General features: G+C 40.4%; 1 protein-coding gene across 4 annotated transcripts in view; it reads right to left on the bottom strand.

The window, feature by feature from the left end:
• PCTP (phosphatidylcholine transfer protein) overlaps positions 1-19,506 on the bottom strand; it is a 67,337-nt gene extending 47,831 nt beyond the window's left edge. For 3 of the 4 annotated variants that reach the window (XM_025363610.1, XM_025363611.1, XM_025363612.1), the window contains exons 1-3: positions 19,265-19,506; positions 4,215-4,332; positions 498-577 (exon numbers count right to left, since the gene is read on the bottom strand). In XM_025363610.1, coding sequence (XP_025219395.1) covers positions 498-577; positions 4,215-4,332; positions 19,265-19,405 — 339 coding nt within the window. In that variant the 5' untranslated portion in view covers positions 19,406-19,506. Of the gene's footprint in view, positions 1-497; positions 578-4,214; positions 4,333-19,032 lie in introns of all 4 variants that reach the window. The other variant, XM_025363609.1, reaches the window with a different exon arrangement.
• Positions 19,507-25,074: the final 5,568 nt, after the last annotated feature.

Genomic DNA, 25,074 nt, shown 5'->3' on the forward strand with positions numbered 1-25,074 from the left:
CAGTGTCTAGAGCCAGCAATCAAGGAGGGATTGCTGTGGGGTCTACTGAGATGGGGGAGGCGGAGACAGCTGGAAATGCAGGGGCCTGAGTTCCAGCACCCACTCTGCCACTAACCACCTATGTGCCCCTGGGAGCCCTTTTTTTCCCTGTAGACTGAGGGAGCTGTATCAAGCACTCTTTCTAAAAAGTTCCTTCCAGGTCCCCAATTTTGTGGCCTGACAATTTCAAGGCCTAGGAAACTTCTTAGGAAAGTAAGAGCTGCTCTCCAGTGACCATAATTACAGACACTCCATGTGGTCAGGCCCAGAAATCACACTCTGAGCTCTCCAAACACCACACAAGAAGCAACATCTTTAGCAGATGCTGCTGCAAGAATCAGAAACCATATTATCTGTGCCTGCTGAGAAATCAGCTCTACCTCTCTGCAATAGACTGCAGCTGAGGAACGCAGAAACACTTAGAAGGCCAGGGAATGAGTACCTTGTGGAAAGGATACGTCTCTGTTGGACATGGGAAAAGGGTACTTCACTTCCCAGTAGACCACAGTCTGTCCATTGCATTCTTGTTCATAGAGTTCTAAAGGAGAGCAAAAGAAGTTAATGCATCTGGAAGCCGTTTTAGCTACAACTAATAAGATGACCTCTTAGGCCAAGCACAGTGGCTCATGCCTGTAATCCCAGCACTTTTTGAGGCCAAGGTAAGTGGATTGCTTAAGTCCAGGAGTTCAAGACCAGCCTGGGCAATATGGTGAAACCCCATCTCTCTCTAAAACAAACAAAAAAAAAAGCAAAAAAATCAGCCAGGCATGGTGGTGCATGTCTGTAGTCTGAGCTACTCTAGAGGCTGAGGTAGGAGGATCATCCAAGCCTAGGAGGTCAAAGTTGCAGTGAGCCAAGCCATGATTGCACCACTGCACTCCAGCCTGGGTGACAGAATGACACCATGTCTCAAGAAAAAAAAAAAAAAAAAAAAAAAAAACCTCTTAGGGTATGATAAACCACTAACTCATAAGGTATAAAATTCTAGAAATAAGTCAAACCGATTAATTTGCACTGAAAACTTATTGCCTAAGAAGCCAACAAATCTTGTCCATTCTATAGCATAAATAATATTCTTGATAGAATGCAATGAAATAAAATCAGACATCAAAAAAATAGTCAGAGGTTTAAAATTCAGGATAACCACCAGATGTCACTAGAGTACCAATAGTTTTGCTTCTGAGCCCTTTAATTCCCCTTTAGGATTCCTTGACCCATTACAGCTAACCTGGAACTGAGTCACCCAGTCTAACACATTCATAGGTCGGAAATGAAGGTTCCAGAATGAGCAACGTCCTTCTTAAATAGTTAGAGATCAGCAGAACTGTGGCTTACCCCAAGTTTCTTTCTTCTCTCCCATGTTTCTTTGCACTATGCCACAGTAGGGTGACCGAATTTCCCTAATAATCCTTTCATCTTACTATTATGTGCAAACAGCAGCCAACTTTTGGAGTGAGATAGCAAAGAAATTTAATGGCATGCACACCCTCTGTCCCCAGACTGTGCTGTGCAGTAAACTTCTTTCCACCTCCAGTTACAGAAGGAGCCCAAAGTCCTTGGAGGAGATGCTAAGGAGGGAAAATTTAGCTTTCGAAAAAAAATCTATTAGAAGCACACTGCAGATTAAGGAGCGTGCCAGCCCATTATGGTCATAGGAGGCTGATGAGAGTCCTTAAAGGAAAGGGAGAAGTGGACCTCTGTTGCTTTTACATGCTCAGCATTAATCCCCCCTTGAACATCTCAGTTTTCCTTCAGGGCATCACCCTTCCCCTACTTCTCAGCTGCATGGTTTCAGCAAGACTGACTCTGCAGTAATTTCAGGGCTGGGAAAATGAGCAAGACATGGCCATGGTGACTAATTCAGGGATGGCAGATCTGTCCGGAGTCGTAGTTAGTCATTCTAGCAAGTTGAGAGCAAAAAGTGATTTAGTAAAGCTCTTGGATGGACCAGAGTGAGATTCCCAACCTCAGCACTGTTCCAGCAAAGCCTAACTGCTGCTTCCACTGGATCAGAACCCAGAGTAAAAGCTGTTGATGTTGGGGAGCAAACATCAGAGTCTCAGCAGTTGTTTGCCCTAAAGTCAGATGCCTTCACTGGTCACTGAAAAATGGATCTTCCATGCTGCCTGCTTCCTCGCGTGTCTCTTTTCCAAATTGAAGCCACATGTGGGTCTTATTGGCAGAGTCTATGTCACATGACTGTATCTTGGCTGCAAGGGAGGCCTGGACAGACAGTGTCTGCCTGTTCCCTTGGATAGGTAAGCATCCCACTGCCCCCTAAATAGGAAGGGTATTTGAGAACGCTAAGTTGCCGAAAACCATGATGAATGTCCACAGAAAATAAGCACAAATTCCAAGCTGAGCTGACAAGAGCCAATCCTGGCATCTGGCTGCCATCCCTAGAAAAGTAGAATTCTCTTTCCTCTGGGGTTATTTGTATGGTTAGAATATAAACCTGGATTTTCTGGTGGACATCTTGGCCATGACATAATAATCTGCCTAGGAATTAGGTCAACACAGAAGAAAACAGAGTCTAGAGATAGAGAAAGAAACGATCCTGATGAAATTATTTAAGTTCCCTGTTGCAGCTGTCCTCAAAGTTAGAAACACCTGGACTTTTTTTTCAGTGCCATGAACTAATAAACTCATTTTTCTCTTCTTACGCTGTCTTTAGTTGGCTTTCTGTTACTTGCCGCCAAGAGTCTTGACTAAAGGCTTTATGTGCCTTTGGCTAGTTCCATAGCTCCATTCCACTATGACCGGGTTGGCAGAGGCTACTCCAGCTCTAAGTGGCAGGAGAATTCCCTGTGTGATGTCTTTCATAACGCAACACTTACAGGGAAAAGTCTAAGACCCATAGCCTGGTCACCATGCTAGGCCCTGGAGGATCTGGACCCAACAGCTGCCCTAGTTCACCTAGTAGTAGAAGAACCTACCCTAGCTCTTCGACTACTACTAGTACTAGTTCTATTAGCTAATTCTACTAGTACAACAGTACTAGCAATAGTAGTAGTAGAACTAGTACTAACAGTAGTTGAAGACCTAAGATAGGTTCTCTTACTCCAACCAACCCAACACCACCAAACTGCTGGTGGCTGTTGAACATATTGCTTCATGCTTTCCTGACTTTACTAATGCTGATCCCTGGGCCTAGAATGCCCTTCACCAGTCATCCCATCACTCTCTCACCTCCTCACATACATGTATTCTTCTCTGTTTGGAAAATTTTGATTCAACTCTCAAACCAAAACTTGGATCGCACCTCCTCCCCTTTCATGACAACGTAGACACATGCGAGGATCACACAACTTAAAAGTGACAGCAAAGGAGCCTCAAGAGCAAACTGTGGGGAGGGTCTAAGACTATGTAAGGAGCAAGTCCTAGCAATAGCAAAAGTGCATTTCAGTCCCACATTTAAAATGCTTTTGTTTCAAAATTTAATAGGAAGCACTATGTAGTAGAAGTGAAGTTTATTTTTTTTCTACTGGCAAGAATAAATAAAAAGAGATTATACCTTTTTATTTATTTTTTTTTTTTTTGAGACAGGGTCTCCCTCTGTTGCCCATGCTGAAGTGCAGTCTTGGCTCACTGCGACCTCTGCCTCTTGGGTTCAAGCAATTCTTAGTGCCTCAGCCTCTTGAGTAGCTGGGACTACAGGCATGCGCCACCATGCCCAGCTAGGTTTTGTATTTTTAGTAGAGACAGGATTTCACCATGCTGGCCAGGCTGGTCTCAAACTCCTGGCCTCAAGTTATCTGCCCGCCTCAGCCTCCCCAAGTGCTGGGATTACAAGCATGAGTCACTGCACCTGGTCAGAATAGATCTACGTTCTAATGATTTGGGGAAAAAAAAAAAGTGCTGGGTGCAGTGGCTCATGCCTGTAATCCCAGCTCTTTGGGAGGCCGAGACAGGCAGATCACCTGAGGTCAGGAGTTCAAGACCAGCCTGACCAACATGGAGAAACCAAAGATAACAAAGATACAAAAGTTAGCTGAGTGTGGTGGCACATGCCTGTAATCCCAGCTACTCAGGAGGCTGAGGCAGGAGAATCGCTTGAACCCGGGAAGGGGCGGTTGCAGTGGGCTGAGATTACACCACTGCACTTCACCCTGGACTACAAGAGTGAAACTGTGTCTCAAAAAAAAAAAAAAAAAAAAAAAAGCAAGCACACTCACCTTTAACGTACTGGTCCCATTGTTTTCTGTAGTCTAAGTCCATATAGACGTCTGCCAGTAGAGTTGGTGAGCAGTCCTCCAGAACACCAAAGACTTTATATTCATAAAGTCCAGTCTTCTATAAAAACAGAACAGGTAGAAATGTCTATTGGTTCCCAAGTTGAGAGAAAGCTGGATTCCACATCATATGAAAAGCAGCTGATGATGGAGTTCATGCCACACCAAACACTGACCTCCTCTGTGGTCTTGGTGACACAATGGTAAAAAAGCAGGTGCAGGCCCTACTCTCAGGGATCTTAAATTCAGGTAGGCAGCAGTGCTAGAGATAGCTATAAGTGCCATCCAGGTAATTTAAATAGGGTAAGAAGAGTTGTGTGATAAATGGTGCCTTGCAAGGGCAGGGATGGGGAGGACATCTATGTAATCAGGTGATCAGGAAAGGCCTCTATGAGAGTTAACATTTATCAGAGCATCTTGTTCCAAATGCTAGAAGAAGCCAGCCATAGGAAGATAGGAAAAGCCCGTTCCTGGTAGAAGGAAGGTCCTCAGATTGATGGGTTGGCATCTTTAAAGAACCTGGGGTCTGGAGAACTCTGGATAAAAGAGAGAGTGGCAGAAGCTGAGTTTACAGAGGTTGTCAGGGCTGGACCCCAAGGACTTTGGAAACCAGGGTAAGAGGTAAAGATTTTATTCTCATTGCTATGGAAAACTAATGGATGGCTTTAAACAGAGGGATGACCAGATTTGATTCAGAATTCAGTTTAAGAATGACCCAATCAAATTAATTTTTTAAAGGTGATTCTTGCTGCTTGGTAGAAAATAGATCATAAGAGAACAAGGAGATGGGTGAGAAGACCAGTGCAATAGTTCAGATAAGAGATGATGGTGATTTGAACAAGGAGGTAACAACAGTGATGGCGAGGAGTCAGTGATTTAAGGATACATTTTGGAGGTAAAGTAAAAAGGAATTGTTGATAGATCCTGGGGAAAGGGAAAGCAAAGAATCGAGGATAACTTTTATAACCCAAGTTGGGCAGATGGGAATGCCATCTTCTAAGATAGAAAAAACTTAGAGAAGAGGTGATTGGTGGGCTTTGGGCGTAATTAAGAGTTCTCTTTTGAACAAGTTGAGGTTAAGACGTTTATTAAGCATCCAAGTAAGGGTGTCACATAGGCAGCTACAGTTCTCGGGAGAGGTTAAATTTAAATAGCCATGTGGCATAGTGAAACCCAACACATTGTTTTATCAATTCCAAGACAGAATCTTTCAACAACTGCTTCTTTTTGATTCTGCATAAAAGGCTGAAAATGAAAAACAAAAGAAATCTGCTTCAAATCATGTAAGTTCCTTTTATTTGGAAAAAGGCCTTTCTAGATTCCAAATGGTAAGAGAGTTCCTTGTTTTCTTGGTAAGCCATGTGCTTGTCCATGAGGGTCCTGGCCTAGAGTTGCCCCAGCACACATTTCACTCTCTGTACGGTGGCAACTTACAATTCCTGACCTTCAGCTCTGCCTAAAGGCTCTATTATTAAAATTAAAGCAATGACTGTTAGATTAATTTCAACAAAAAGGCAAATAAACAAATGAACAAACATGAACTTTTGGATGAACTCTCGCGTCCTTGTGCTAAGGTCGTGTTACTGGTTAATCGTGCACGAATGAAGCCCTCTCCTTAAACACTGTGCCATGGACTAAGGGGAAGTCAAGGAATAAACATGCTGAATCTTTCTAGAGATCCTGAAGCTTTAAGGGTCATCCGGTGGTATAACCTAGGGATAAGTACATCCCGGTTTAGGAATCTTAGATGTATGTGAAAGTACCTGGCAAAAAATGAATGTAAAATTGAAATGGAATCCATAAGAATCTTCCAGCTCTAAAACCATGTGATTTTATACCAAGAATTTCCAACCAGCAAATATCAAACTAGTCTATCTGAACCCCTTATGTGTCATGCCATGGATGCCCCAGTAGAAGGGCAGACCTCAGGGTCCAATGAGAAATGTCAGGAAGATAAACATCTTACCTCTCTTGCCCTCTCCCCTCACACACACACAAGAGAACTTAGTAAGGATTTATATATACCCACACATTTACACTTATACACACTTGTTTTCATCAATAGGCTTTAGAAGGGAGACAACCAGCAATTATTCAAGAATATTGAGGCCTTGTTTTCTACACATTCTAAGCAAAAATAATTCTTATGTGTTAAGATAATGACCTCCTCAACCTTTAAATAAGTTAGCATTGGATATCTGCATAAATTAAGACACACTGTTCCCTTAAACTGGTTCCCTTCTTCTCCTAAATGTAGTTACAACCCTTAGTGACTTCCATCCTGTTATATGGCACAGAAAAAAAGAACAGAAAGTTCTCGAGGAAGAGAAAAATAGAACAACCATGATTTGCGTGAATACAGAAAAATGAACTATTGTGACAACTTCCTTTAAACATTCCCTTTGAGGCAGGACTGAGCAATGCCAGAGCTCCAGAGGAACCAAATGGTCAATAACACGGCAACACCTTTCCTACTTCATTAATACAATGTTCAAGTGCTGGACAGCCTGGTCCGCATTCTCCAATCAAAGCATTTTCTCACCCATTATGTCTTTTTAAAAAGGATCTCAGCAACCACACTCATTTTTACTTCATATTTTAAAAAATAGAGTTTTTTACAATTAAAAAGATTATAAAAATGACAAAAAGAATTTTTAAAAAGTGACATGTAACCCCATAATCCAAAAATATCTACTGATAATATCTGACATATTTCCTTTAAGTAAATAAATATATCTGTAAGTTATCAAATGGGAATCATATGGTATAAATAGTTTGTACTCCTATTTTTAACTAAATATTATACTGAGGTTATGAAGACTCCATACGTAACTCAATTATTCTCCAAAAAATATTTGTTTCCAAATATTTTTATGAAAAAAAATGTCCAGAATATTCATGTTTGTGTAGAATACTTGGTCCATAATTCTTTTTTTTTTTTTTTTTTTTTACTACAAATGTTTTCTTAGGGATAAATTTTAGGTTAAGTAGATAAACATTTTAGGTCTCTTTTTACAAACCTTGCAGAATATGTGTACCAAGTGTGTACTCTCACCAGTTCCAAAGGAGCATCTCACCAGCATTGGGTGCCATTGATTATACAAACAATTTGATATGAAAAAGCAAAACGTATATGGCAAAGCTTTTATTGCTACTATAATAAGATCTGATGTGTAAGATCTCTTTAAAATTAGAGATATAAATCCTTTGCAACATCGGCTTTATTTTTCCAAGCTTACTAACATTTCAATAAATGACTCCAAAGAAGTTTACTCAAGAGATTCTTGGCTTTTCCTGAAGCTCCTCCAGAAAACCGTCTCTAACAGTGACTCAATTTCCTTATCTAGACTAAAATATACTGGATACTTTTCTAATGCTCCAGTTATAAGACATTTAGTTTCCTACAATTCAAATAGTAAAAGGGTTATGTTGGTAGTAGAGAATTAGCCAGTATCATGTACAGAATACAACTGCCAGAAGAAACGTAAGACTTGATGTGGTAAACACTCCTTCTCTTTATTAAGAGAACCCCTGTGGCAATGTAAACAGCCAACAACTTCCCTGGCCTCCTCTACAGGGAGAGGTAGCCATGTGACTTCTCCCTGTTTTAAATGTGGACATGATGGTGGGAGCTGCCGCAACTATCCTATGACCAAGAGGCAATCAACACGAGAAATCGAGTAGAAAGACTCAGAGGGTTGCTGGCATCACTGATTGCTAAACCAATGACAGCAACTCTACCAATAGGTAGAACTCTCACCTATTTATTAGGTGAGATAAACATGCCTCTGTTTGTCATTGATTGTCCAATTTTCTATTACTTGTAGCTAAAAACAATCCTAATTGACATAGTGGTCCTTATCAGCAATGCCGAATTTTATTTGAACCCTGCCATCCTAGATTACAGTGAAGGTTAAGAAATCCCCCACCTTTTGTGTTTCATAAAGTTTACCGCAGAGATCCACTACCCTTCCCTGTATGACTTAGATAAGACTCATAGATGCCCCCATTTACCTACAACAAGGCCAGACACAGACCCTCCAAATTTCCCTTTCTTTGTCTTATAAATGATTAGCTGAGCTGCCCACCCCCACTGATCAACCAGAACAAAATGCTTGTTAACCCAACTGGCTGAACTTTTCTCCTTCCTCTAGGCCCCTGAACTTTGGCCTATCCTAAACCAGAGCCAGCATACAGTCCCTCCTGAAAACAGGCTGGGCTTAGGGCAAAGTATTCGCTGATCTGCTATCCGATCACACCATCCTTTCATCCCACATCCCCGCATACGGTTCTTTCTAACGTTCTTTGCTCGTGGTTATAAAAGAACAGCTCTGCAACCCCCAAGATGCCTGCAGAGCTTATCGGCAAAGCACTCTTCCTACTGTAATACTTCTTTCCCTAACTCCTTGAAATAACCCATTTGAACACAAGTCTCTCCTTACCAAGTCCAGATTTATTTTTAAAAATTTGACATCAAGGTAAAAAAGTAGGCTGACAGAATAGTGCTGATAAGACTTATGAATATTTATGAGAAATATAATTACACGTAAATTCATTAAAACAGTACAGAAGTACATAAATGTTGCTAAAATGCACTGTCAAGGAAAAGACGAGATAATGGACACTTTAATGGATATTAAATTGAGGTACAACATTTAGTTTTACACAAAGGCATACAAAACCCTACATGCCATGTTATAAAATTACTGTCTCCTTTGAATTAGTAACTCAGAAAATATATATATAAATGTATATCTAATATATACTATTCTATATAAATATGTTATATATAGAATATATGTTACACATATTTATATATATTTATATATAATATCAGCAGACATATATGTTTATATATAATGCCAGTAGGTCTATATATTTTTATATATACCTGCTACAGTAGATAGAGTGAATACCTTCTGGTATTCACTACATCTTGATCCCAAGAAGAAATCAAGCAGAGGCTTCTACTTGACTGCAGATTGGATTCTGTTTCCCTTGGTGATTTATTAGCAATACTGCAAAAGTCATGTATTTTGTATTTGAAGGAGTTTTCTAATCCCTTTGACCTGCTATACAGTCTTTCAATAATACTAGTAATTGTTTTTCTAAGCATGGTCCACTTTCCAAAGTTTTATATTCATTCTCTCATGTAACAGCTAAGATAGCCCTGTGATGTAGACAGGGAAGTTGGTGTTATCTCTACCTTTACAGAAGGAAATGATGCTTAGAGAGGCCAACTTACTTGCCTAAGTCCTACAGCTAGTAACAGGACAGACAGAAAGAAATGGTGGTGTCTTTGCACACTGGCCCCTTCTATTCCCTACAATGTCTCCTTATTTAACTGTATTTTCTCTGCATGTCATCCCCAAATCATTGTTCCAGACCACAAAGTAATGATAAAGATAAAGAAGACCCATCACACAGGATCTTAGAGCAGGAAGGGGTCTTAGCTCAACTGTGTAATATGAATGACTTGCCAAGAGTCAGCTGACGACGCTGTTGGTGGCAAAGCCTGGATGAGAACCCATTCCTTCCCTAAGCCAGTACTCCTGCTCCAGGCCACCCAGAATGGATCTCCCACTGAGATGTTCCCCTGAGTCCCTAAGCCTGGTGTGTTTGCCCAACAGGCCTCCAAAGGGCCAGAAGAAGTATTTTTTTTAGATGCTGCTTCTGAGGGGTTCAGGAAAGAACCAGGAGAAAGGTAGGTATAGGGAAAGGATGAATATCATCACTTTCAACAGATGAGGTACTTTGCCAAGTTTTTCCATACACTATTCCAAAGTGCTGTCTCATAAATCAGAAAAGCTAGTCAGAAAAGACAGTGTGGTGGTTATAACATGGGCTCAGATTCACCGTCTGGGTAGAGTCTAAACTCTCCACTACTAACCTGCAAAATGGGTCTAATAAGTTTCTACTTCATGGAATGATTATGAGGATTAAACTAGATAATCCATCTAAAGTTCTATTATGTGGTGCACATAATAAGTACTTAGTATATATTAGATATCATTCCCATTAATAAGGTAGGTTATTATTTCATTAATAAGATAGGTATGATGATCTCTTTTTTCCAGATTAAAGAACTAGGATTGAGAACTGTAATGTATATTTTCAGGAAAACCAATATCTATAGTGCACCTGCTCTAAGCCAGGCTGTGCTTAATCATGAATACCTGTAATAATTCTGTGATGTAAGCATCGTTAGCTCCAATTCATAAGTGAAGAAATGGAGGCTGGAGACAGGGGAACGCATGGTCAGGAAATCTGTTACTGTTATCACTAATTTTTGAGATGCTATTACTCTGGCTAACTTGTCTAAACATTAAACTGGTATATTTCTTAGCAATGATGATTCAAATGCATGAAAAAAAACAGCTGTGCAATTTATTTTCAATTATATTTATAGGGTTAAAGTATTCTGAGAAATATTATTGTCAATAGTACACTTATTTGTCCCAAGCAGAATAAACTCTGAAAAAGATACTATGCATTTACATATGAGATGTGTCAAAATGTCATAATGTTTCCAAATGACTTTTGCAAGCCCCACACAGGAGTAATCTCCTGTAGATGTCCCATCACCCAACCAGGCCTGGAGAAAGGCACCACTCATTCCCTCCAATTTATGGTGTTTATCTAAATTTACACCACTAACTACAAGGCGGTCTTGATAAATCACCTGTTCTCAAATCCTGTGAATGCACTCGTGAGCGTGCATTGAGTTCTCTTTGCCTGTCACGGAAGAGCTCATTTCCATTCCTCAGAGGGACAGGAAACCTCCCCCACCCCAATCTATTTATCTAAAAGCTGTCCAAGTCCATCCACTTTTGGGCAAGTAATAGACTCAGATGGTATGAAAAGTAAGCATTTTTCATCAAAGTAAAGCAGTTCTAATGGCAGAAGTCAAAGCTGCAGCTGCTGCTGGGAAGTATGTGCCAAGACTCTACAAAGACAGACAGTTGGCTAAATCTGATTAAACATGTAAGACCTCTCTAAGAAAACGTGATAGGTCTAATCCCTAAGGGTTGCACACAGCTGGGTAAAATACTGATAGCTGATATTTACTGAGTATATACTGAATAGCAGGCACAGATCCAAGTGCTTTTACATGGATTATCCCACTTAATCCAAATAATGATACGAGGTATGGACCATCAGTAAACCCACTTTTCAGACAGGAAAACTGAGGCTTAAAGATGTTCTGCAAAATGTCCAGAAAAGGCACATTTATAGAGACAAGAACCTCCATTCAGCACTGCCCCCGATTCACCTGCTGGTTCACTCCAGATGTTGGTATGGTATTATGTCCAAGCATTCTGAATGCCTATACCCTTCCCTACAAAGTCACCTCTCTTCTCAAGGGATTCCCAAGGCTGAATGAAACATTGGTGTTTTGTTTCACTAATAGCCACCTGTGTAATTGCCATACAGCAATCTGGTGAAAGACAGAGTGAGAGCATAAAGCTTGGCTTATACCTGGAGACAGAAGGGAGGCATCTTACTCCTTGCTCTCCCCTTCTTCCACCAAATCTGAACCTTGGGACTGGCATTCTCGTATGGCCTCATACCCACAGACTTATCCTAAGAGAGAAAAGCAAGGAGAGGGAAAACCTGAGGCTCTAACTTATCTATCCAGTTGCACACTCAAGGGAGACAGAAATGAAGGAGCTGGCCTTGGTCTATGGCGGGAAGTAGAATGCCACAGATGGATGTCCTGGAGACATGGTGGCCCTGCCCACAATTAAGTTTCAGCTCCGTAAGTGACCAGGGCTCAAGAATTATCCTTTCAATCACGCTGGTAATCAGAAGGGTGAGAGAAAGGAGCAGAACAGTTTTACAATCCTGAAGTAAAGTGGTTCACGATGCTAACTGGGGAAATAGAAGTAGGGATTTCACATCTATAGAGTGACATCTGTTCTCCTGTGAGTTGAATCTGTGTTTCTCTCTAAAGGCCAAACTTTCTCTCAGCCCAGCCTGCAGTTTTTCCCATCTTGCTGGCCTTTTGAGTATTTTAGTAGGTCAAGAGCACAGGAAAGAGCAGTCCCTGGGAAAGTACTGTCTGCTCCTCACCAAACTCTTTGATTAGAAGCCCTATTCAAGGACAAAAACACAATTTAGGCTGTCCCTTCTCACAGTGCCAGGCATTTAGATTTAAAAACTTAATAAGTCAAGCCATCAGCCAGAGTTTTTCAGTCCAACATTTATCTTGTCTAAATTGAAGCTGTGAGCCTCTGAGCACTGGTTTCACCCTCTACGGGCATGCTGCAGTGGTTAATGGCATAGTAACGAAGCCCAAAGCTCCTGCAAGGCCTGCCTGCAGATCACTGGAAGAGCTTTTCTAAGTGATCCATGACCCTTCTCCCAGGAGAACTTCTCAGCACTGCTCAGGGCACCACATTTACTCCCGAGTAGCCACTCACTTAAACATCAGGGAGAGGGAGTCCTAAGATGGATGTTGCTTTTGTTTTAAGACATTTTTTGGTCTCACTTTCACCTTTCAATTTCCATTGCATCTCATCTCTAGGGTATTCTACTGCCTCTGACTTTAGCTCTCAATGTCAGAACTGCCTCAGCACCATGCTAGATGCTCCCCATCCACCAGTGGTTCTCCAGGTGTGGTTCCTGGACCAGTAGCCTCAGCATCACTCAGCAGCTGGTTAGAAATATAATGTACAAAAAAAGAAGAGTATCTATCTATACACACACATACAAGAACATAGAACATATTCATTGATAAGAATGTAGGTTACATTCATTGATGAGCGTGATTAGAATATATAAACACACACACATATATACCTGTGTATTTATATATATATATATAAACATGTGTTTATATATATATATACACATACTGTATTTTCCACATATATATACATATATGTGTGTGCGTATCTCAGTTTCCTCATTTGCAAAACCAGGATAATACTTACTTTTCAGAGTTGTTGAGACGATTGTATGAAATATTTACAATATATATATTCTATATAGAATATATAGTATATACACACCTGCTTGTGTGTGTGTATACACATATGTGTGTGTATATATGTGTGTATATATATTCTCATGCACACTCAATACATGCTTGTGTGTATATACACACACATATATATGTGTGTGTGTACACATATATATCCAAATGCACACTCAATGCATGCTCAAGTTTGAGATTCTAACACACACTCAGTTTGAGAACCATTCTGCCATGTATCATTTCGTTCAATCCTCTCAACAACCCTGAAAGGTTAAGTATTATCCAGGCTTTGCAAATGAGGAAACTGAGATTTCAAAATGAAAAAGTAACTGATTAATATCACCTGGCCAGTAAGTGGGGCCTGGCCCCTGGCTACTCTTTAATCTCATATCCACTCCAGTCCTGTGGGCCTCCTGGCTCCTCCTGGAAAACGAGGCAAGCTCAGCCTAGCTGAGGGACTAGCATCCAGTGTTCCCTCTATCTCAGTGGCTTAAAAGCCAGCATGCTCATATGAATCTCCTGATAAGCTTATATATAGATATGTGTGTGTATATATACACACACATTCATAATACACACACACGTGTGTAAAAAATGGTTTATTATGAAAGATTTCAAACATACACAGAAGTAGAGAGGACAAAATAATTAACCCCTATGTGAAGGGGAGCCTATCAAAAGGACCACCCAAGCCTCACCGTAGACCAGTTAAACCTGAATCCCTAAGGTAGGGCTTGGTATTGTTTGTAAAGCTCTCTCAAGTGATTCCAATCTGCTTGAACTTTGAGAAACACTCTCAGATTCATTTCTCCTCCAGATATTTGCATTATTCAAATTGGCCAAATGTTACCTCCACAGGGAGCCTTTCTGGACTCCCTTATCTGAAACACATCACATCACCCCTGGCTACCCTGCCATGCCATGTCTCTATCCCTTTGTCTCGCTTTATTTTCTTTATAGCATTTTCTTTAAAGCACTTTATAGTATTTCCCACTGGACATTTCATCATATACTACGGGCTTATTCTCATCAATGAATATGATCTATGTTCAAGTAGTTCATTCATTGAAGCAGCAGCACCACGTTCCTCCTTCACCACTTATCCCCAGGGTCTGCGAAGACAGTAGCACATGGGAGGCAGTTGATGAATATCTCCCAAATGAATGAATGAATGATAGAGGAACAGAGCTGAAAGTCTCACACAGGACTATCTGACTCCAAAATCCATGCTTTTCCCACAATACCCATGGCAGCCCTGGTCTAGTTTTGCTTTAGCTGCCGGAAACAGAATGTAGTTCTTGTCTTGAAGCAAGCTGTGTATTTAGTACTGAGTTTATCATAGTAGACTGTTCATGTTAGTTACTAGTTATGAGGTCTTATGTGGCTCGCTCAACAACTCTGAATCTTATTTCCATTTGTAAAGTAAGCCCGTTCTTGCCTATCTTCCACATCTGTTTAGAAGGATAAATGAAAACTTAGAGGACAGCATTTATAATTTGCAGCATCAAATAAAGTTATTATCATTACAATATGGAGAAGAAATAAGAGAGAAAGGAAACAGAGTAGGCAAAGAAAGGAGAAGTAGAGGAAAAAGATGATGGTGTTGGGCAGCATGGCTTAGAAGTAACTTTCCAGTCCAAAACTTTGTGATTTAATAGAAAAATAGAAAACAAAAAAAAAGTTATCAAAATTTTGTACATCAAATGTTGTACATCAAAATTGCCCACTTGTCCAAGAACAGGATTCAGAATCATTTGTGTCTACTAAATAAAGGATACAATTCTATTATTTTTATTTTAAAATACAATTTGCTACATTGAAATCTCTTTTAAGAGCCTCTACTCCTTTCAGTCTTTTAAAAACACATAACAGTAACTTTGTTACAGCATCATTTAAATCATGGTCACAATTTTCTTTTTCTCTATCCTTGTTTCAAATCCTGTTCAAGAGCCCCAAGAAGTCACATAGCTTTGGCCTTAGGTTGGCCACCTCTATGTTGACTGTGGGAAGCAAAGCAAAGGGTCATCACAACCAGCTCGTACCACACAGTAGCAAGCATGCTATGCACAATTGGGTCCTTAAAGGACCATCAGTCCAGCCGATGCCCATAACTTCAAAACGAAGCCACGAGAATCTTCAGGGGAGCAACTCTATCTTAGATCCATTTCCATAGATGGAAATCTGACCCACTGCAGATCCTCAATAAAGGCTGAATGAAGTGTATAAACAAATGGTCTCTGGTCTCCTTTCTGAATACAGTACTTGTGATATTATGAGCTACATATATAAAATATATACCTATACATATATGTGTGTATATAAATATATAATTTACACATGTGTGTATACATATGTGTTGGGTGTGTGTATTGGACATAGAGTATACACACACACCCACATACATACTCCAGTACTGTACATCCAATACACACACACACACACATATAGGTTTCTATCCACTGTTCCTGGTTCATAACTTTCATAGCCCTTGCTATAGTCTTTTGTATGTTGGTGCATTTTAGGCCTCAGGAGTTGAGCCAAGAGTTGTAAGACCTTCATCCCAGGGAGGGTCCTGCCCCATACCCTGGAAGAAGGAATGCTGCATGGAGAGGCCTGAAGAATCTGGACAGGCCTTCTTGGCTTTCCCCAATCAGTCTATTAATATGAGCTCAGACCCTTTCTGTCCAGTCACATTTCAACACTGTTGTCCATGCTTCAGTCATACCTAGCCAATGAAGTTTCCATAAAAGGCCCAAGAGGACGGGGTTCAGAGAGTTTCTGGATAGCTGAACTCAAAGAGGTTCCTGGAGAGTGATGCATCCAAGGAGGGCATGGAAGTTCCAAGACCCTTCCCCCATACCTCATCTTATGCATCTGTATCCTTTGTAATATCCTTTATAATAAACCAGTAAACGCAAGCAAGTGTTTCCCTGAGTTCTGTCAGCCTCTCTAGTAAATTAATTGAATCCAAGGAGAGGGCCATGGGATCCCCTATGTATAGCCAGTTGGTCAGAAGCACAGGTAAAACAACCTGGGGCTTTCAACTAGCATTGCAAGTGGCAGGGAAGAGGGGGTTAATCTTGTGGGACTGGGACCTCAACCTATGGGATCTGACACTATTTCCAGGTAGGTAGTGTCAACACTGAACAGGAGGACACCTAGGTGATGTCCACTGCACAACTGACTGCTTACTTGGTGTTTGGGGAGAAATCCTCAGACATTTGGTCACAGGAGTCTTCTGTGCTACTGTGTTGTCGGTGATGTTGAGATAATGAAAAAAACACAGTTTGAGTTTTATTCTCCAACACAATACTGTACCTCCAATAATGAGGACTCACCCTCCTAAAATGGTCCAACCCACATGCGGGAAGCTTTATTAGAAAAAGAGCATGTGTGGCTTGGGCAAAGAGTAGGGGCTTCATGGGCAGATGGACTTGGATCTAAATCCCAGTTTCATTCACCACTTCTTAGCCATGTGCCTTGCATATGTCACTGACTTTCCCTAGACCTCAACTGCCTTGTCTTTATACAGGGAAGATGGCACAGTGGTCTGGGCTGGCTAGAGGAGAAGATGCCAGGTCTATGGACAAGTAATGGAAGAGAATGATGGAAATGTGAGTTGAGACCAAATTAGTTCAGTGTACCCACCAGGCAGCATTTTCCTTCTGTTTGGAGAGGCAATGTAGGAGCATGTTAAAGGCACACAACTGGAGGCAGACAGCTGGGCTTGGATCCTAGCTGGAATCTTGAGCAACCAACTTAACCTTTCTATGCAATCATTTACATATAGGTAAAAAGGTGATCATCATAGCACCTTATCATAGAGTTGATGCAAGTATCGAGTAAATCAATACTTCCAAAACACTTAGCACCTGAATTATAAGAAATCACGCAATAAATGTTAGCTATTACAGTGATGATTATTACTATTTCTGCAATCAATAGGCCACTGAAAAGGTGGTGATAAGATCACTGCTTCTCAGATGTTTGATTGCACTGTAAGGTGTAGGATAGACAAGAGCAGAGAGATGATAGGCCAAGAAACTAGTTAAGAGGTCACTGCAATTCTAAGTGAGGGGTGCTGAGTACCCAAAGTTGCAAAGATAAAGAAAAGAAAATGGGAGGAAATAAGTCAGATGCTAGATATGTCTGAGCAGTTGAATCAACAAAACTTGGCCAAAGTCTTGATGTGGCTGGTAAGAAAAATGGAATAGCAGAGAAGATAAAAGAATTTTGTCTGACTGGGTGTGGTGACTCATCCCTGTAATCCTACCACTTTGGGAGGCTGAGGGCTAAGGCAGGAGGATTGCTTGAGCCTAGAAGTTCAAGACCAACCTGGGCAACATAGCAAGGCCTCATCTCTAAAACATAAAAAATAAAAGAAAGACTTTGTCTGAAAATGTATCAATTTTCAAACTAAGGTGCCTTTTAAAGTTATCCTAAGAAACTAATTCTGTCTTTTCTAGATTGTGAGCTCTTGATCATCTTGTTATACCCAATGGTCCTTGTACACAGCAAGTATTCAGAGTTTCTTGAGTGAGTAATCCATCAAGATATAACATCTGTATACAGAAAAAAAGTAAATACGGTGCTTATCCACTTGTAGTATCTGCTGTGTTCTGGATTATGAAAAGGCCAGACGTACTAATTTGTTAAGTATTCAAAGTAGCATGTTTTATAGTCCCACTAACTGGAGAGGGACGGACTGCCTCCAAAGGAAATATGTATGTATTTAGACAAGAAAATTCTTCATAATACCTATATTTAGAGTAGGATTTCTCAACCTTGGCAATATTACAAATTGGGACTGGATAATTCTTCCCTGGGAGAGGTAGGGGGTCACTATCCTGTGCATTGTAGAGTTAGTTATCTACAGCTATCAAATTTTCACACATATCTGACAGATTGGATTTGAACCCCCTAACAACCCTGCAATGAGGCAAGCAAGGTTTTCATTCCTGTTTAACAGGTGAGCAACTTCTAAATATTGCAAACGTTTGTTTTCTGTTTTAAAAGATAAAAATACTATATTTGATGTAAACAAAAATGCAATTGCCTAAAAAGGCAACCACATGTTTGACATTCACAAGATCATGAACCCTCCAATCCCACCTCTGGTATTCACTTATCTGGGCCCTTTCAGGAGTAACTTCACCCTCGAGGCCTGTTGCTTTCACCTATGAAACTTGGTGTTTAACCAGGTGAGCATGAGGTATCCTCCTAACTCTAACACTATAATACCCTGATCCTGTATTAGGAAACTTCAATTTCACCCACATTGCCTGCAGGCGACTTTTAACCTACTTGCCATGCTGCGACTCTTACACAAAGCAACTGATGACAAGCCTTGGATGACAGGCCTCACGGGCAATGCCTTCCACCTGGATGGCTACCTGGTTGCAAAGACTTTAACAACCAATCCCATTTCTCCTACATCTTTACTCCTTCTGCCTGAAGCTTCGGACTCAACTTACCAAGTGCAACTAGGAAGGAAGGGGCAACAACCAAAAGAAACCAGTCACTAAAATAGCAGGGCCCTTCTCAGCAACCCCCGACACTCACCACCCTGCACATCCAGTCCTTTTAAAGTTCTGTTTCTTTTCCTCCTATATCCAAGTCCCAAGATACCGTCCCTCCCCCACCCCCAGACCCCCATATGCCACGCATTGGAGAGTGAGGATCAACGTCCCTTGCAGACGTGTGCACGGGCCTAGGAACCAGCTTACCCACGTTTCAACTGTCATTAACTTCTAACTAACTACATGCCCCACGGGGCCTGACCTGAGGCTGAACTCCTATGACTTTCCAACTCCCCTGGATCTGCACGCAGTCACTTGGAGGCACCGCCCCTGCGCTAGCTCCAGGGCTTGAGACAGGGTTGGGGCGGAGCTCCTCCCTGAGCCGGAGAAGACCCGCCCCTGTCCCTTCCGCGACTGCCGCCCCGCGCTCCCTGCGGGGAGGTCGACCCCGGCGCATTCTAGGCCCCGCGGTGCTCCAGCGGGTTGGCCGCTACCTGGTCCAGCAGCCGGTAGATGCTGATGCCCGAGGTCTCCACTAGAAGCTGCCAGTCGGCCCCGGCCAGAGCGGGCTGCTGGAGCTCGGCGCAGGCCTCCCGGAACTGCTCCCCCGAGAAGCTGCCCGCGGCCAGCTCCATCCTTCCGCAGTCCGGGCTCCTCCGCCTGGAGGACAGGCCGCGGACACCCTTGTTGTGGGCCTCGGGGCGGGGCGACCGAGCGGCCCCAGCGTCATTGACAGGAAACTGAGGGGGAGGCGGGGCCTAGACTGGAGGAGCGGCCTGAGGGTGGGGCCCTGGAGGGGCGGGCCTAGAAAAGTGGGCGGGACTGAGCAAGGAGTGAGGAGGATAGACAAGAAGTAAAAGGAGAAAAATTGGACTTGATGTGGGGAAGGAAGGAAGAGCTAGAGAAGTGAGGAAGCTTTCAGAGGGAAGGGAAAAGGAAGAGGAAGGGAGACAGTGATGTCACCTCAAAAACACCTCCTCAGTAGCCCATCTCATACTCCCTGTTACCCCCATAATCTACAGAGCTGTTTGAGTGTCTCTCATTTACCTTTCTGAATAAAGTAAAGAAAGCCTATTTGGTAGACGTGAGAGGAGAGGTGGGCAGAGTAGAAATGCTGGAAAAATCCGAAGGGGTCAAATGCCAGAATTGTATTTCAATATAATTTCTCTTCTTTCTGCTATACATTTTAAAACATTATTCTGAGACAAGGTCCATTGGATTCACTAGAAGACTCAAGGGGTTCATGACACCAAAACAGTTTAGAAACCTAATCCATAATGGATCTACCAGGTTGTTGCCACCCTAGAGGGTAGAAACTGATCAAAAATGTGTCATACTAGGTGTCATACACCTATGATTTCTGCAACTTGCATAATTTAGCTCACTGTGCAACTCAAACATCTTGTTTCTTTGAAGTCCCTTGGGTAATACTGTATTTCCCATCAGCAGACTGTACTACCTGACTTTGAATAAAGTAGGTTGTTTAAACATCAAAACGATGTAACAGCCACATGAGTGCCAATAAACTCTGAAAACTCATGTTTCCTAATCTGTAAAATGGGTCAAGAATTGTGCTACCAGTTACAGCTGAGGAGGTGGTTGGACAAGGAATAATTTTGCACAGTGCCTGTCCAAGTAAATGTTCAATAAAAATTTCCACTTGTTTTGCATTACTGTATTGAAATGTTTTTCTTTCCTTACCTGAAAGAAAGTTGATGGCAAACTCTTCATTTATGCGAATTTCCAGTCAGGCAAATGATCACATTTGGCAGCTTCCTTAGTTAGACACAGCAGAGATAAATAATTGCTTTTCTCAAGTCAGTCCTGGTTCTGTTTTGTTTTATAGGTGTGGAAAGAGACATGTGAAATTTTCCTAGACTAAATGCACAAAAGTTTAGACTTGACATACTTTCCAATTGTTTTATAATGCCTTGTAAATTTTCTATGTTTTGTAAATCTATATTTTATTTAAATAGAAATTCATTGCTTGAAAAAGCAATTGTGTAAAAAAACCTATTGGCTATGAAGTATTTTCAAGTATCTTCAAGGAATACATTGTAAAGGTTTGATTTGATAAAGCTGTATTACTGTATAGCAATAGACTAATGGAGACAAGCATAACAGCACAAACGACATCATGCAAGATATAAGGCATACAATTCAAATTGTATTTATTATATGTGTTTAAAAGTGTGTTGCCTGTTAAACTCAGGAGAAAAATAAATATACCCTTGAATATGCTGAGATTTACACTCAATTATTTTATTACAGTTAATGAAAGAATAATGTTAGGAAATATTTTATGGTATCTCTAAAGTCTAAACACAGCTTGGAAAGGGACCCAAGAAGGCCTGTTCTTGAGCAATTGCCTTAATAGCCTGTTTCCTTTGTGAAAAAAAAAAACTCTGAAAGAACTTCTGGCAAAATGGCAGCTGATGCTCCTGGCTTCAAACATGGAAATGTTGGTGAAAACGTGTTGAAAATAGTTGTAAATACATAACTTAGCTGAAAAGTGAAAAAGGGTACTTCCAGGTTTCAGCAAGGGAAGAGAGAATGAAAGTCAGCGACACCAGCTCCTGGATATTCTTAGAATGGATGACTGGTCCTCACCCCACCTCCCCATGCAATGTTTCCCCGTGGAAGAACTTCCATTAGGGAAATATGTTTGGCCTTACTCATCTGCTCAACTCCTACTCTGGAGAAGATGAGTGATTTAAATGCAGTCATGCATTGCTTAACAACAGGGATATATTCTGAGAAATGTGTCATCAGGCAATTGCATCCTAAAGCATACATCATAGAGTGCACTTACACAAACCCAGATGGTGGAGCCTACTACATATGTAGGCTATATGGTACAGCCTCTTGTTCCTGGGCTACAAACCTGTACAGCAGGTTACTGTATTGGATACTGAAGGCAATTGTAACACAATGGTATTTGTGTATCTAAACCTAATTAACATAGAAAAGTAAAATAAAAATATGGTGCTATAATTGTAAGGGACCATCACCATCTATGCAATCCAACATCGACCAAAATGTTATTATGGTATGCATGACTATAGTTGATGAGTTTGGGAGAAGGAACTACTGGTCATATCTAGATCAACCCTTCTGGCTCTTCCTTTTTGGCAACTGTCTACTTGTAGAAAATATGCATTCTCATCTGCCCTAGGTTATATAGTAGACTCAAGAGGACAGGCTCTGACACCAGAATCCAGGTTTCCTAATGATGCCTGTGCCTGGAGGGCAAGTTTGATTATAGGCAGTGTGTTATAATTCTATTGTTGCCAAAAACCCAAGCCCTGTTCTCCAAGCAGCTTTATTTGTAATAATGGTGAAATGCTGATCCATTGTCTGATTAGCATCTACCTTTTATTTGATTCAGAATGCAGGTGGGGAAGAGAAGAGCATTGACTTTGAAAAATAACTAAGTAGACCCTCCATAAATAGAAAATATAGTTATTAAAATTAAAAACTTAGAAGAAAGGTAAAAGAGTTGCCCTACCACAGTCAAGAGAGATCAGGGAATAAGAAAGTAGCTGTGGTGAGTAAATTCCCCAGGAAGCAGAACAGAGGTATAAAGAAACGGAAAACATGAAAGAGTAATTAAGAGACATGAAAGGCACATTGAAAAGGCCAAACACTTCTGACTGAAGCCCCATAAGTAGAGAATAAAGAGGCCAGGGGATGGGATGGGTGGGGGAGAATACAGAAATAAAAAGGCACATATAAAAATAAAGTGGAACTAAAGTTCTAACCTACAGAAACCGGGAACAAGGGAGGGCAAGGTCAGAGTTGTGTTTAGGAGGCAGATGCAAGATATTAACTTCAGTGGTGTTTAGTTTAACTGTGCATATTAAACTTTAAGGATATGAACTCTCAAAACTCAATGATAAAAACAAAACTACCCAATAAAAATAGGTTAAAAAAATGTAAACACACACTTCACCAAAAAATATATACTGGTGGCAAATAAGAATATGAAGAGATGCTCAACAACGTCAGTCAATAGCGTCCTGTAAATTAAAATCACAATGAGGTGCCACTATGGCTATTTTAGAATAGCTAAAATTAAAAAGACTAATCAAAGCAAGTGTTGGCAAGGATGCTGAGGAACTAGAACTCTCACACATTGCTGGTAAAAATGAAAACAGTACAAATGCTTTGAAAAACTGACAATTTTTTAAAAAGTTAAACATACACTTACCATACAATCCAATCATCATACTCCTAGGTATTCACCCAAGAGAAAAAAATAAAGCATTGTCCAAACATTGACTTGTACACAAGTGTTCATGGAAGCTTTATTTGTATTAGCCCAAAACTGGAAACAACCCAAATGACCTTTAATGGGTGAATGGATAAAACAAGTTGTGATATATTCACCAATGCAGTACAATTCAGTGTGTGTGGGGGGGAGTGGGTGTGTGCGGGTGGGTGTTCCTTGTTCTGTCCATTAAAATGATCTGGTAGGCTAGAAGCATTGGCACATCATTAGCATTGAGCAGACCTGTGGCCCAGTTCTTGGCTTCTATATATCATTGTCTACTAAAAGGTTCTTGGAAAAAAGACTAATTCTAGAACTGGGGCAGGGAACTTCTAAAGTAAGCCTAAAACGTGTTGTGCTGTGAATAAGGAGATGTTCAAAGACAATTAGAGTTATGTCAAAAAGATATGGTAGTTGACTTGAAAGAGTTCCCATTCTCCAAATTTTGGGAAATTTGAGATCACAAAGAATAGTTACAGTAATGGATTATAAAATACTGAATTTATAAAGAAATCCATGTGTCCACAGTGTTACTCAATTTTAAAAAAAGTAGGGAAGAAAAATAGGGAAGGCAGAGAGGAGAAAAGCTTCTTCTTTAGAAAAGAATGCCAAAACATTCAGGTAGAAAGAGTGTCAAAATTTGAAAACTTGCATTCTTTGACCCCCATATGAATATAATTAATAGATTTAGGCAAGGATCATAAATGGATGCTGCAACCACTGGGTGGAAGGGCATGCAGATTAGACTTTTCATTTGATTGCAAAGCATCACCTGTTGATTACTTACTACTTACAGACAGGAAAGTGTAACTTTATAATGGGAAGATCTAGTGGTTGCCACCTTAACCAAGTTATCAATTGCATCACAAATAGTGGGACAACTGACATCACAGACTCCATGAGGTGATGCAATAAGTTTATAATATCATCTAAACATTTTTGCTAAAATGTCTAACTTGTAACTAATCATAAGACACCAATCGGATAAATCCAGTAAGTGGAACATTTCTCAGAATAACTAGTAAAACAAGTCAATATGAAAGAAACTATTCTAAAAGTCAAGGGAAATAACAGTTATGTGTCATGCATAAATCTTGAATCACGGATTAGGAAAAAGCCATTAAAAGGCATTTCTGGGATAATTGGGGGTATCTGTTTATGCACCACTTTTAGAAAATGTTATAAAACTATTGTTAACTTTGTAGGTGTAAAAAATGTTATTGTGGTTGAGTGGAAGAATGTTCTTATTCTTGAGAAATGAATGCTGAATCATTTAGGGGTGAAGCAGCATGATACTTGCATCTTACATTCAAATGGTTCCGCTGAAAAAAAGTGTGATTGATACATAGATAGAGAAGCAAAAGTGACAAAACTAAATAATTGATAAATTTAGATGAAAGGTAGACAGGCTTTTATTTTCCATTTCTTCAACTTTTCTGCATATTTGAAATTATTCAAAATAAAAATTTAGGAAAAACCCAGATATATGTATTTATAAAATACCATAACTAAAACATAATTACACAGAAATGTGAAGTTAAAGGTATGGAAAACATATATAAGTAAATCTGAAACAAAAGAAAGCATGTGTGACTCCTAAAATATAAGACTAAATGGACTTTAAAAGAAAAAAGTTAATAGAAGTTTCTGAGTTAATGATAAAAGGACAACTCTTCAGGTATTTGGAATGCTTAAATTTGTATGTATTCATTTTACAGCTAATCTCAAATACGTAAGGCAAAAATTATCATCAGTATAAGGAGAAATCAGCAAATTCATAATTACAGTGGAACATTTTAAGACTCTTTTTTAGGAAATTGACCAAGCAGACAAAAAAACTGGTAGATAGGGAAGATTTCAGCATAAAACTCAACATGCTTGATCTAAAGGTCATCTATAGAACCTCATACTCAATAAGTAGTACACACCTAACATCTGCAAATCCTCATAAAACATTCATTAAAACTGGCAATCTTGTAAGCCACAAGGGATGTTTTCAACAAATACCGAAGAATCAGTATTGTTCTCCAACAA

The sequence above is a fragment of the Theropithecus gelada genome, chromosome 16 (genome assembly GCF_003255815.1).
Source record: "Theropithecus gelada isolate Dixy chromosome 16, Tgel_1.0, whole genome shotgun sequence".
Classification (NCBI taxonomy): domain Eukaryota; kingdom Metazoa; phylum Chordata; class Mammalia; order Primates; family Cercopithecidae; genus Theropithecus; species Theropithecus gelada.